Genomic DNA, 14,793 nt, shown 5'->3' on the forward strand with positions numbered 1-14,793 from the left:
AAGATGGATCGCCCTTCTCGGCCAAGCGCAACGATGATGGTAAGAGCTACTAGGAAAGAGCTTCATTTGAGAGTCTGCTGTGTTCATCGTATGTATATCGTATAAATCCTGACGAAAATTGGGGCAGAGATGTCCATGAAGCGGAATGCCAAGCTGCTCGATGATCTCATGCCAACCCTCGAGCCGCTCAGCCCATCCTCAGCTGTGAGAAAGCTACTTCATTTGGTGTGAAGATTGGCCGCCGCTCCCAATGCCGGTGCACGGCTATCAATCACAGGATTCTTATAACATCAAATCTTAGCCTTACCCGCTTGGTTGTTGCATCCTCCCAAGTCGTGATCAAGTCGTGATCAGGACGTGTACCTCAGCCTTGTTACCTCTGGTACTGTTCATCATATCCGCTTCATCGATGGCTAGGTCTTTGATCACGCTCTCGCGATGGCTCTTACTTCTCTTCTGCTTTACTCCGGTCATTCTTGCATTCGATGAGCTCCCGACACGAGCAATCAGCCATCTACCAGGCACGTCCCCTACACCGGCGGAGGTTGCGCTCAACGTGAAGCGTGCTCTGGAGCAAGCATTCCGTGTTTTCAGACGCGACGTTTGCGATGATACGTTTCCGGGTGAAGACGCTGTGACGAACAACTGCAACCCGAGTAATACGCTTTGCTGTGGCAGAAGGGGACAAAGCTACCCACAGTGTCAGAACTTCCTGAACCAAGGATGGTGTTGCATCGCAAACCCCGGCCGCGAGAACACATGTTATGTCGACCAGGCATCAGTGTGTAATGAAGCGGACTCGGTGTCATGCTCTGCGCTTGCAGAGGGCGTGAACGAAGCATGCTGCCCAAGGCTGACGACGTGCGTGTCGGGCTACAATTTCACCGAGAAATTTGTACGGTGCCAGATTGCATCCAGTGCGCTTGTGTCACTCGCCAGCGCTCCAACGGAGAGTTCAAGTCTGGCATCGAACTCCGAAACATGACCAATCTCCCTGAATTCTGCTACAGCGTCGACAGCGCCACCTAAGAATTCATCTTCCTTAGGGCTATCATCCGGCGCCATCGCGGGCATCGCGATTGGGCCAACACTAGTGCTGGTGGTCGGAGTAGGCCTGTGGTTTCTTTATAAGCGTCGCCAGAAGAAGAAGGCATTATCGCAGCGTTTGACACCAGCGCTATACCAAGATGCGTATCCTAAGCCAGAGCTGGCGTCCGTACCGATGGATCACGGGCCCTACAAATATCAGCATACTGCCAGCGCGCCGCCGCAAGAACTCCCTGTCAAGCATACCTACGAGCTCGAAGGTGGGGCTCATGGTAGATTGTAGAGGAGACGCAATGCTACCATGAAGTCGTCGTGGTTTTGTACTTGGCTCAAAGCCGTGGCGTCACTCAAGGTTGTAAATCGTTCCAAGATGGGGTTTGTTAGGGCTATGATTCATCACTTTCGTTCTTATCTGAGGATATGTGAGCTCTATGCTGTCGTGCTTCAATATCTAGTGTTTTCTTAAGCCAATTGACTGCAACTTCAACTCTATAACTCAGTCCTGCAACCACTAGACAGCACCACGACGTACCAATGCAGTTTCTCAAGCACGAGGGTAACCAAGAATAGATGTTAGTAAATTAACCTTAACACAGAACCGCGAGTTCTAGCAGATTGCGAGAGAGAACTAATTCTTAGTGTCCTATGGTTGTATATAAAAGTAGGAAGTGCGCAATAAAGCTATTGAGGCAGAGTATAGAGAAGCTCACATTTAGCAATGGTAACACTTATCTGGCCACAATCACCTGTTCCGCCACGTGCCGGCACAAGTCGAGGGTCGGCTGCTTCTTCAAAATCACGAATACGGGAACTTCGACTCCGAACTGCTTGAGGAACCAGTATCGCAGCTCAACCGCAATGAGCGAGTCAACACCAAGCACGTACGCCGGCTTGCCGACGTCGAGACTCTCGGCCGGCACTGACAGCGACTTGCCTAACTTTCCGAGCAACGCCATGGTGACAATGTGCGTAGCCTCTTCAGCATCAGCCGCCGCTCTGATGAGGGCAAGGTAGTCGACCGCTGTCGCATCGCCTCCGCTGCCACCCCCAGTGCTGTTGACCAGCTCGACTTGTCCCAGACGAAGGAGGTTCTTGAACAACGGCTTGCCTACCCAATGCAGCACGCCATCCTGGAACATACGATACAGCTTCGCAGGCTTATCATGGATGTTCACCACCTGTGCTGCTGCGCCCGCACAGTCATACGATGGATCGCACAAGACGTCCAGAATCGCCATTAGCTGCTTCTGCGTCAATCCGCCCAGTCCAGCACGCAAGCTCTTTGTCACGTCCTCGAAGTTGTCGCTCGCCCATCCGGCCTCCAGAACCAGGCCGAGATCGAACGAGACGCCCTTGAGCCCGCTCGCGGCGCGGTGACGTGCAAGCGAGTCTTCAAATGTGTTACCTGCAGCGTAGTTGGCTTGTGCGGGATTGCCGATAATACCGCTCATGGAAGAGAGGAAGACCATAAAGTCCATATCCTTTGGCAGGAGCTTGTGAAGGTTCCAAGAGCCTTGGTACTTGGGCGCCAGGGCACGGTGGAATTGCTCAGCAGTCATGTTTGAGAGCATGTTGTCTGACAACACCATGGCTGCCTGGATGCATCCTTTGATCGGGGGTAGTGTTTTGCTAGCCTCCTCTAGCGTCGCCTGCAGGACAGCGCGATTAGAGATATCTGATGCCGGAGCGTGGATCTCGACTCCCTGAGCTTCCATCTCTTTGATGAAGGCGATGACATCGGTGCGCCCGGCTACACCTCGGGATGAGGTGACCAAGAAATGCCGCGCGCCGCGAGAGGCCATCCAGCGCATGATCTCGCGACCTAATCCGCCCAACCCACCACTGATAACATAAGTGGCCTGCGCTTCAAATATATACGAAGGCGTTCGCGCAGGTTGATATACCACGACATCACCAGGTGTCTCAAAATCGATGACCGCTTTTCCAGCAATTTTACCACCCTGCAATGCGCGCATCGCCTCCTCAATCTTGCTCGGAGCAAATGCATGCAGCGGTTTGGGATTATGCAGCTCGGGATGCGCCGTGAACAGGCTAAACACATCGTCGAGCACGAGTTGCATCAGCGGTTTGTTCTCGGCGTACATTCCCGCAACATCCACGGCTGCAAAGGTGACGTTGCGCAAGAAGTGGCCCATCTCAAGTGTATTATTGGCAAGAATATCGGCTTTGCCAATGTCGATGAAGCGGCCAAAGGGCGCAGTGCAGCGCCATGAATGTTGAAGGAGTTCTCCGCCGAGAGAGTTGAGGACGACATCGACACCGCGGTCGTTTGTGGCGTGGAAAACATCATCGACAAAGCTGGCCTCTCTGCTGTGGAAGATGTGGTCATCAGCGAGCCCGTAAAGCTCCTTCACCAGCTCGCGCTTCCATTTGCTTCCTACCGTGACAAAGACGTTCGCCCCGCGAAGTTGCGCCAGTTGGATAGCAGCTTGGCCTACAGCACCAGCACCAGCGTGGATCAAGACGCTCTCGCCCTTGCGCAGCCGGCCTACGTAATCGAATGCATATACCACCGTAGCCCATACAGCAGGAATAGCAGCCGCGTCCAAGAATGAAATATCGTCGCGGGGGATCTTGCGCGTCGACGCCTCGTCGCAGCGGACATAAGTCCCACAGCAACCACCGGTAGAGAAGATGAAGTACATGACGCGGTCGCCAGGTTGCAAAGTACAATGTGGCCCGACACGTTTCACGGTACCAGATCCTTCAAGACCGAGGCCATCACCAGGAACTTGGCCTAAGGAAATCATTACATCGCGGAAGTTGAGGGAGGCGGCCGCTACTTCAATCTCGATCTCGCCGGATTGCAGCTCGTTGCTAGGGGCTGGAACTTCAGTGTAGTAGAGAGTGTCGAGGAGACCAGGCTGCTGGATGGTCAACTTTATGCGCGGTTTGAGATCAGCTTGCCCGAGCGTGAATGCGAGTTTGTCGGGCAGTTTCGCGCGCTCGGCGAGAGTGTGATTAACGCTCTTTTGTGGGACGACACGCGGAATATGTATAAGGCCGTTCTTCACTGCGTACTCGGATTCGGCGTCTGCGCTCTTCCCTCCTCCTATCTTGTGCAAGTGCTCGATGAGACGGAGTACATGGCTCGTCCCCTCAGTCGAGTCGTCTGTCTCTAAGCTTAAGGTTACGAAAGCCTGATCGCCGCGCTCAGAGCAGATACTTCTCGAGAAGCCGACTGCCATCTCGGCGGCAGGGTTGCTGGCACCGGGGCTGCCACCGCGTGTGACCCAGAGGACGGTCTTGGCATCCAAGCTAATCTTCTTGAGAGCCTCAAACTGCCGCCCTGCGATAGTGCCCAGGAGAGACGTGTCTAGCTCGAGCAAGCTAATGACATTCGTCCTGCTTAGCTCCACCCCGGCAGCAATTAGACCGTCGAGTGTGTATGTCTCAGTGTCTCCGATCCACGATACAGCGGCCAGCCCTGATCTCAGCACATCGGCGTATGCAGACTGCGTGGGATCTGCGACGATAACCCAGCTCTCGCGTGCGGCTTCAACCTTAACCTCCTCTGGTCTTGTCGTGACGAGCGTTGAGACGCGGTGACGAGGTTTGTACTCATTGTCTCTGAATACCATGTCCACACCCGAGAAGCCTGCGGTCTTGAGCGCAGCGTCCCATCCATCTTCAGTAAGAATAGGTCCCAGCGCCTCATCTTCTCCAGGTACAGCGTCGACATCCTCACCCTCCCACCAATGGCCCTCGCGCATCCACCATCCGGGTAGCAAGCCGAAGATGATGCCGTCACGGATGTTGTCAACAGTAGTCTCCATCATGATCAGTTTGCCGCCTGGGCGCAAGAGTGCAAGGAGATCGCGGAGGCACTTCATAAGATCCGATGTAGTGTGGATGACGTTGCAAGCCATGATCACATCGTAGCTGCCGAGCTCAAAACCTTGTAGAGAGGGATCAATCTCCAGGTCAAGCTTGGCGAAGCGCATGTGCTTTTCGGCAAAGTCGAATTTCTCGCGCGCCTTCTCGAAGAAACCGACTGAGACGTCTGTGTAAGCATACTCACCGAAACGCACAAGCTGATCACCTTGGAGACCTTCAGTATCGACCAAGAACGGTAGGACCTTGGACGTGGCACTGCCTGTCCCTGAACCAACCTCGCAGATTCTGAGCTGAGGATTTGCGTGTGCCAGCATGCTCATGTATGCGCCAGCTTTGCGGTAATGGCGTGAGTAAAAGTCGCAGTGATAGAAGTCATTGGCAAGATTTCCCTCGAAGATGATCTGTAACGCGTTATCTGTCCCGACCAGAATACCGTAGAGATGTTCACCCGCTTTCTTCACCAGCTTCTGTGTTGGCTCGTCATCTGCCTCGCGCAAGACATCTTCGATACTCAAATGACCTAGCCCCCGTGACTCCAACGTATATTTCTCCCTGTTCGCGCGGACCTTGCGCAGAAAGTCTACGTATTTGGTCAAGTGGTTGTCAAACTCCACTGGTTCGCCGTTCTCAATCTTTTCTAGTGCTTGCTCGATGAAATACAGCGCGATAGCGTCTGCGCGGTCGACAGCCTCGGCGTCCTTAGGGTCTGGTGAGAATTGTGGGTCGCGCGCGTAGAGCGCCTTGAGATAGTCCTCCGTCTCCGTTTTTCCAAGCAGCGAGAGGTCAGGCTTGAATTCAATGCCGTATGAAAAGCGACTGGCGCCGTCGTCGTCATCGCGAGTGCTGCTACCTGCGCCAGCAATCACAGTTCCACGCTCGCCTCTTGCCACAATGACCGGCTCGCCAGTCTCAGCAAGGAGAGTGCTAGCATCCCACTCAAACTCTCTGAATGTGCGAGCGACCTCCTTTGTTGCAACGTGCAGTAGTGGGTTGCCAGGCACTGTGAATAACTTGTGCGAGACCCAAAGCTCCTTGAGGTTGCTGAACATGAGTGTTGGAATGGCCTCCCACCCGCCCATGCTCAACGAGACAAAGCCAACGTGGAATACCGAATCAAACGTTGTAGGATGAATTACACATGGATCTTCCTGGGCGTATGGCATATTCTTCGCATAATCCCGCAGCGCAAGAGTGCCCGACGCACACCCGTTGCGGGAGTACTTGATATCCCGCAAGCCCTGAAAATATGGCCCGTAGTCGAAGCCAGACTTCTTGCTCAGGTTTTCGTACAGCTGCCCGCTCTGTACACTCAACGTGCACTGCTTCGCTGTGGTTGCGTGTTCTTTACTTATTGCGCTTGTCCACCTAGCTTTGCGTGCGACTGTTTCGGGCGAGGCCTCCGCATCCTCAAGTTCAACACGAATGCTGCCAAACGCACACTCAATCCACTCGTCGCCTCCGAGCGTAAACACCCGCCAGTCGTACACGCCTTGAGCAGCGTCTTTGGCTGTATGTCGGCGCGGCTGGAGATAGATTTTCGCCTCAGTGCCCTTTTCTGTCTCGTTCACAGGAATAGAGCGCATGAACCGCACGTTTTCGAGCTTGTACCCACTGATTGCCGTGTTGGGTGGGAGAAGTTGCCGTGCGGCCTCAATGGCCATTACGAGCATGCCTGTGCCAGGGTAGAGCGGCGAGCCTTCGAGCGCGTGGTCAACAATCCAAGGAGCTTCGGCGAGACGGATCTTGTGGTGCCATGTTGGTTGCTGGGGATTGAAGTCGTTCTCGCGTAGACCCAGGAGGGCGTGCCTCCGGAAGGGTCGTTGCGAGTAGAGGGCACTGATGCGGGGTTCATCCCAGTAAAGCTTGGCCCGGGAGAATGGGTAGGCTGGGAGGTCTGTTACTCGCTTCGGCTGGTTCATGGGCTTCAGAGTGGCTTGATTGGGCATGTTGAGATTGATGGGTAGACCGGCGCTCCAAAGGGCGCCGATGGTTTCGAGGAGAGACTGGATGTCGGGTTGACGAGGGTTAAGCACAGCTGCATATGTCCACTTATCTTGGCCTTCCCTAAGGTGCGTAAGGATGTCTTTGACCGGCCGTCGAAGAGCAGATTGGGGGCCGATCTCAACAAGGAACTTGGTAGCTTGCTTCCGCTCGCTCATCAGCGCTGTTACAGCGTCGGTGAAGAGAACTGGAGACAGAAGGTTCTTCACCCAGTATCTTGGTCTTGCAAGACCCTCCAACGTGATGAAACTCCCTTCGGTGGACGAGAAGAATGTGACAGTGCTTGGCGCTTTGCTATCTTTTGCTGGAGCGCATATACCGGCCAGCAAGCCCTCATATTCTCCTGCACCATCCCGCAGCGCCTCAGAGTGATACCCGATTGTCACAGGCAGCTTCCGTACGAAAACTTCCTCGGCCTCTAGTATCTCACACAAGCGTGCAATTGCCACGACGGGACCCGACAATGTGACGTTGACAGGGCTGTTCTCACACGCGACCGTCACCGATGGCTCAGCCTTTAGATACGGCTCAACAGCCTCTTTGCCCAAGCCCACCGACATCATCGTGGTCTTCTCCCTCGCTTGGTCAGAAGCCAGCTTGTCGGCCACAACACCACGAAAGTAAGCCACCCGCCATGCACTCTCACGATCTAGTCCGCCTGCACAGTATGCAGCCGCGACCTCACCAGACGAATGCCCAGCTACGCAGCGAGGAACAATGCCCCACGTGCGCAGCAGATCTACAAGAGCGATCTGTATGGCGGTACAGAGGGGCTGCGATAGTGCCGGCTTGCTGACTTTGCTTACGTCCTTGTCCTTTTCAAGTTCTTCTAGCACAGACCATATACTTCCCAGTGTTTTGAGATAGGCGTCGCAGTCAGTGAGACTTTGGCGGAAGATGGAATAATGCAAAAGGCCGATAGCCATGCGTGCATATTGCGCGCCTTGCCCTGTGAAGACGAATGAGAGATCGGGGGCGGAAGAGGTGCTGCTGAATATGCTCGGCGAGACGAGGGCTGTGAGATCATCGGTAAGGGAGGAGATCACGGCGAAGGAACGGTAGCTGAGTAAAGATCGATGCGAGGAGAGGGTGTAGGTTAGGTCTGAGAAGTAATCTGGCGCGTGGGGGGTATCGCATGACAAGAGGAAGTCGTGGAGGGTCGCTGCTTGGCGTGTCGTGCCGTCGCTGTCTGCTGCTGAGAAAGGGATGATGGCGTAAGGGGTCGCGGATGGGAGGGTGCCGTTGCTGCTGGTATGTCCGTTTGTGTATCCGTTTGTGTATCCGTTTGTGTGTCCATTGGTAGCTGTGAGCTCGCCAACTGATTGATGCAGGCCTTTCAAGCCGTGACTGCGCAGGTAGTTGCATGCGTCGTCGAGAATCACATGGGCGTTGCTCCCTCCATATCCGAAGGAGCTTACGGATGCCCTACGAATCTCTGTTTGCGGCCATGGTACTGGTTCCTTGGGAAAGGCAAGCTGCAAATACTCTGTATCGATAGCAGGATTCGTCTTTTCGAACATGGCGATGGGCGGAATCACAGCCTTCTCCAGCGCAAGAACGGCTTTGATCACACCAGCCATACCCGAAGCGCCCTCCAAGTGACCAATATTGGATTTTACTGAACCAACATACAGCGGTCTACCAGACTTACGACCATCGCGGAAAGCCTCTCCTATAGCGGCCGCTTCGATGGGGTCGCCAACCGGTGTCCCGGTGCCGTGAGCCTCAACATAGTCCGTATCAGCAACATCAAGGCCTGCAACACGATATGTGTCTCGCAACAGATCAAGCTGCGCCTGCTGACTCGGCTGTGTGATACTGGGTGTTCGACCATCTTGATTCGCACCCGTGGCCCGGATCACTGCCCTGATAACGTCTTTATCTCTTATGGCAGCTTCCAGAGGTTTAAGCAAGACGAAACCAAATCCTTCGCCTCTTGCATAACCATTCGCCTTCCCATCGAAGCTATAACTCTTTCCGTCAACGCTTAAAAATCCACCATTGCTGAGGGCAAGTGCTTGGCTCTCGGGTGTAATGAATGTATTCGCGCCGCAGACAAGCGACATGGCACTCTCACCTGTGAGAATACTCTGCACCCCGAGATGCAAAGCATATAATCCTGATGAGCAGGCTGTATCAACTGTAAGAGATGGCCCCGCTAGGTCGAAGAAATGGCTGACACGGTTGCTCAGCATGGATGAGCCATTAGCAGTGGCGTGGTAACGCGATTGTGCTGCAAAGTCGCGTCCAGTTATGGTTTCGCCATCTCGAGAGAAAGATGCACAATAGACTGATGTGGGAGAGCGAGACAGTGTTTCCATGGGTATACCCGCGTTTTCGAATGTGCGGTAGGCGCCCTCGAGAAGACCGCGCTGTTGCGGATCTAGAACTGATGCCTCTGCGTATGACATGTTGAAGAAGGGTGCGTCGAAACTGCGGGGGTCTTCTTCCATGAAATGTGCATGGCGGATGCGTAACTTCCGGAGTCAGCTTGGTTGATCTTCAGATGCTCGATATCGTCGTTTGAACTCACACTGTCTAACCGATTCGGGTCCGGATGATAGAAAGCATCTATGTTGAATCGATCGGATGGTATCTCTTTTGATACGTTTCTCGCGCTCATCAGTAGCTCCCAGAAGGCTTGTGCAGATACTGCATCGCCTGGGAACTTCATGTTCATGCCAATGATGGCTATGGGAGTCATCCTCTTCGTATTCATGGTTGCGATATGCAGTATGTATAACTCGCTAAATCCAATTGCTTCCAGGTATTATGTTAGAGTTTTGGATCGCTGTTCGAGACAGTAGCCGACACAAGAAGATCTGGAGATTCAATAAAGTTGCTCTGTTACACGAACATCGACGAATCTATACTAAATACCTAGGTACACTCGACGACTGGCCGAAAACCATATGCCAACCTCGCATCAACACCCGGTTGAGTAGACACACCGAGCTGATTCCTGAATAGTGTCATGGCCAAAGCGTTTCTACCTCATCCAGAAAGTTGAGTAAGCCCGAGCTGTTAGCTTACGGTGATACTGTGAGAATCGCATCTGCAAACACGACACTGCAGGCACCCCATGTTACAAGTCGAACGGGTTCTTCCATGAGTGAACGATCAAGCAGGCCCGAGTCATTAGCCTACGGTGGTACTTGGAGGGCCACGTGTAGGTAAAGGATGCAGGCAACCCATGTTGATGCCTGGCTTCGGGTCTTTTTGGCTCGGGATGTTTGAGACGACAAAAGACGACAGGACTAGTCGACGAAAGTTGCCTTGCTGTTAGTTGCAGCGGTGATTAGATAACCGTGCGGCTGATGACAAGCTTTACCGTATAGGTTAGCGCGTGGCTCGGGCTCGTGCCGAGCCACGTAAGAACTTCAGAGGATCCGAGAGACGCTCCGATACGCCAGCTACACCTTCTTGTCTTCATGCTCGTGCCGTGATGACCCGATCACGACTGCTCTAGGCTGACTGATTATGCGGCCGCGCTGGTTTACCGGCAGCGTCGGAAGTGGTGATCCGGGGGCGTTCGCGGTGGTAAGTGCCATGACTGCGAACACGCGCCAACTCGAAATTCGGCTTCTTCAATCTCCCCGGACTCACTTCGGACTGTTATCGTAGATGGACTCGGCAAGTCTAGGGCCAGAGCCAGGCTATGCGATACGTGCTTATGCCGTCTTTTTGTAGTCTAGAGTTTTTGACTTCCTACGGGAGAACAAGCAGTAGTCGTCCAGATCTAGAAACTTACTCACGCCCAATGCTCGCCGTTTCTCATCAAACTCAACTTACCGCTTTCTTCTCGTGGATGGAAAATTCTAGCTAAAAAGCAGACAACTTCGAAGATGGGCATTCTAACATCCTTGGACATTGACTCCTCAAAACTTGTTCTTTATGGCATCGTCACGATCATATTCCTCTCGATTCTGACGTCCGGATTGCAAGATGGTAAGAGGTCGAAGTCGTCGATTCCGCATGCTCCGCGCATTCCATACAAACTTCCTTTCGGACTGGACATGGCTTGGAAACTCGTAACACGTCTACATTCGAACACATTCGTAGAATACGTATGTGACGAAATCCTCAATACTCCTGGTCGCACGATCGAGATGAATCTACTAGGCGGTGACATTTTCATCACCGATAGAGCAGAGAACATCAAGGCTATCCAAGCAGATCAGTTCGCGGACTTTGCTAAGGGACAGACGCCCCATGATGTGTTCAGTAGTATACTGGGAGACTCCGTCTTTACAAGTGAGTGTAATCTCGTATAATGCATAATGCAGCTGCTGACGTCAGTTCCAGCGGATGGACCTTTGTGGAAGACGAGCAGGGAGCAACTGGAGCCGCATGTCTCTCGTGTTCGTCCAGACGATATACCTGTAGCTGAGGAACATATACAGAAGCTTCTCAAACTGATCAAAAGTTCACCTGAGAGGGTCGATGTGTACGATGTGGTCGACAGGTTTCAACTCGATCTAGTGAGCCAGGTTTTTCTTGGGGAGTCTACAGACTCACTGTCCGCGAACCAACAGCCTTTCCGCAAGGCTATGGAAGATCTGCTAACATATAACACCAATCGTCTACTTTTTGGCCGCCTCGCAAACTTGTTTCCTGACTGGCTATTTGCGCCGAAGGCATATCGCGAATTAACGCGTTACATTAACGACCTCATCGAAAAGACTCTGGCTCTGCCGATCAACAACCAAACTGATATCAAGACGGAGAAAGAGTTCAATCTTGTAGAGGATTTGGTCGCCACGCATCCGAACGATCGATACTTTATTAGGGGTCAGCTCATAGCAGTACTGATGGCTTCCAAGGATCCGGGTGCTATCCTTACCACGTGGACAATATACCACCTGGCCCGTGATCCAGCACTGTGGAAAAAACTCCAGCAGGAAATTGGACAGCACATTGGCATGGATGCAATTCCTACAATAGCTCAACTAAGAAAATTGGACCTTCTAGCCAACACAGTCAAAGAGTCCATGAGAATGTACCACCCGCTCGGCCTTAACATTCGGGAGGCCAGAAGTGATGCGATTCTACCCGTCGGTGGCGGTCCAGATGGGAGAGATCCCATATCGGTATCAAAAGGCCAGATCATTGTTTACTCAGTCGCTGGCCTCCAGCGCAACAAAGCTAAGGTCGGCGCAGATGCCGATGTGTGGAATCCTTCACGATGGGACAATTGGTCGCCAAGGTACGGCGACTACCTACCCTTTAGTATTGGGCCACGCCAATGTCCCGGCAGAGTCTTTGGCCGATTCCAGATCCAGTATATCATGGTGCGACTTCTTCAAGAGTTTGAGAGGGTTGAGTTGTGTGGACTTGGTGGTGATGGAGACAAAGGCATGGAAGAGATGAAGATCAAGGTCGAGCTCAACCTCAAGCCAGCCGAAGCCGTACTTTGCAACTTTGTGCCGCGTTGCAAAGGTACCGCTTAGCGCTGAGATCGGAACATCTGCAAATGTTTTGGGTGTTCAGAGATCGCGATGAATATATCCGGCCAGCATGCAAGAAATGATATGCTCATGCTCCTCATACTATGCTGTATTCAGATCTCTACTGGCGCACGACCGCTCCAACATCTGGAACCTAAGCTATGTCATTGTTGTCACTGTTTACAGGTCATCTAGGCGTACATCTCCCCAGACATTCCGGTTCCGATCGGAACTTCCGGTTCAGGGTCCGCACTAACTCAGGTACCCACAGCCTGACTCGCAAGCCACCGTCAGCATGAGTACTAGGATATCCAGCGGTGTAATGAAGAAATCTACCGAATGTCCGACATAGTGCCACAGACCACTGCTGACTACCACCGAAACTAAGCTCTTAGTCTGACGGGTATTCTTGGTCGTCAACAAGTCGAAAAGACAACATCCATTATCTAACAACCTGGGTACCCAGGCTGTATCGTGCATAGGCGGTGGAGCGATGCATGTGGCCTACGACCTGAAAGTAGGCCGGTCGTGGAAAAAGCCGAACAGGCATGCGACATCGTACTCGGTTGAATCGTCGTTCAATCATACATCTTCGCGGAATAATCCTTAGTCCACGTTGGTAACGGGTACCGACGACTTCCGCATATCGTACTTCGTATACGTAAGACGTTGCTCACGGATGAGCATTACCGCGCCGCGAATACGAGTAGCCGATTACTGGACACCTACTAAGCAGATATACCCACCAATCTCATGCTTGGATGGGTATCAACATACACTTTCTTTACACATATCGAACAACTATTCGCACCATTCGTGCTTCCGTATACGCGTGATGGACACCGCAACACCATGGTTCATTCGAGGGCTCGCCAGATATGACGAGCTATCTTCGATATGGTTGATTATGGGAACGACTATATGCGTGGTAATGGACCCAAGTGAACACCATACAAGACACAAGTCCACTGACATGCGTTTAAGGCCTTGGTGTATACTCTCTGGACTATCGTCTACAACCTTTACGTCAATCCACTTAAACAAGTGCCTGGCCCTTTTTTGTGGTCTATCTCGTCTACACCGCTTTTCCTGGCATCCATTTCTGATACGCCACATAAGCGGATTCTCGAGTTGCATCAGAAGTACGGCGGGGTTGTCCGCACAAGTCCAAATTCCGTGTCATGTCTCCACGCAACAGCATGGAAAGAGGTCTACGGACACCGTAAGTCCGGCCAGCTGGAAAACCTCAAGCACCCAGGCTTCGTAGCCGAAGTCGCATCGGGCATCATCGGGGCTGACACAGAGACTCATACATACCAACGTCAACTGATAGCCCCGGGATTTTCGGCGCAAGGGATGCAGCGCCAGGAGCACATTATTCGGCACCATGTCAACAACCTCTTCAGTCGCTTTGAAGAACACTGTGCCAAGAGAAGACCTCTCGATCTGGCCAAGTGGTTCAACTATTTCTCGTTTGACATCATTGGTGATCTCAGCTTCGGCGAGTCCTTTGGGAACCTGGAGCGGGGGGACTTTCACCCGTGGATTGCGACGATCTTGGAGTTCTTCGTTGCGCAGCATGATATGGCGCATTTTCGGCGGGCATATCCGTTGTTGGAGGCGATGGTGGGCCCTCTTGTTAAGGTCCTTGCTGCGAAGATCATCCTCAAGCATAACACGTTCATGCATACCCAGGTCGCGAAACGTTTGGCTTTGGAGCCTACTCGGCCAGACTTCATTGATGGTATGAAGCCTGATCATGCTAAGGGAAAAGAAGGCCTTTCCTTTGAGGCAATCTGTCATAACGCGAGCATCTTCGTTGTGGCTGGATCCGAAACGACTGCACTCGCACTTACCGGGGCGACTTACCTACTCTGTACCCATCTAGAGGTGCTCACCAAGCTCAAAGAAGAGATTGACTCATCTTTTGATAGTGAACCACAGATCACTCTTCTTAGCGCGCAGCGACTCAAGTATCTTACAGCTGTTATAGATGAGACCCTGCGTATCTACCCAGCCGCTGTAGGCTCCGTGCCGCGACTGATCCAACGCCATGGCGAGGTCGTCGGTGGATACTTCCTTCCCGGAGGAACATGCGTGGATATATGGCATTGGGCAATGTATCATAACCCAGCTAACTTCACCGAGCCAGAGGTTTTTGCTCCCCAACGATGGCTTGGAGACCCTCGCTTTGAAGGCGATAAGAAAGTGGCATTTCAGCCTTTTTCAACGGGAAAACGCAGCTGCATTGGTCAGAATCTTGCGCATTCTGAAATAAAGCAGATCATGGCCCGGCTGCTGTGGAAGTATGATGTTGAGCTCGTAGATCGCGAGTGGTACGACAAGCCATGGCATGATCAACCCGTGCGCGCTTCTTACGTACACCCGCCGTTGAATGTCAGATTGAGTCTTAGGACGAAATAGTTGAAATAGATTCGTA

The 14,793-nt window shown here is 52.6% G+C and overlaps 3 protein-coding genes across 3 annotated transcripts; 1 reads left to right on the forward strand and 2 right to left on the reverse strand.

Moving 5' to 3' along the window:
• Nucleotides 1-339: 339 nt before the first annotated feature.
• Nucleotides 340-1,065, reverse strand: GT037_003306 (uncharacterized protein; the record flags this gene model as incomplete). The annotated part of the gene is made up of 2 exons (XM_038928353.1): nt 340-690; nt 886-1,065. The coding sequence occupies 2 exons, from the start codon at nt 1,063-1,065 to the stop codon at nt 340-342; spliced, it is 531 nt and encodes a 176-aa protein (XP_038789631.1).
• A 710-nt stretch (nt 1,066-1,775) lies between these two features.
• Nucleotides 1,776-9,625, reverse strand: GT037_003307 (polyketide synthase; the record flags this gene model as incomplete). The annotated part of the gene is made up of 2 exons (XM_038928354.1): nt 1,776-9,383; nt 9,440-9,625. The coding sequence occupies 2 exons, from the start codon at nt 9,623-9,625 to the stop codon at nt 1,776-1,778; spliced, it is 7,794 nt and encodes a 2,597-aa protein (XP_038789632.1).
• Nucleotides 9,626-10,751: 1,126 nt separating this feature from the next.
• Nucleotides 10,752-14,777, forward strand: GT037_003308 (cytochrome p450; the record flags this gene model as incomplete). Its single annotated transcript, XM_038928355.1, has 3 exons — nt 10,752-11,160; nt 11,212-12,314; nt 13,338-14,777. The coding sequence occupies 3 exons, from the start codon at nt 10,752-10,754 to the stop codon at nt 14,775-14,777; spliced, it is 2,952 nt and encodes a 983-aa protein (XP_038789633.1).
• Nucleotides 14,778-14,793: the final 16 nt, after the last annotated feature.

The sequence above is a fragment of the Alternaria burnsii genome (genome assembly GCF_013036055.1).
Source record: "Alternaria burnsii strain CBS107.38 chromosome Unknown 746, whole genome shotgun sequence".
NCBI classification, from domain to species: domain Eukaryota; kingdom Fungi; phylum Ascomycota; class Dothideomycetes; order Pleosporales; family Pleosporaceae; genus Alternaria; species Alternaria burnsii.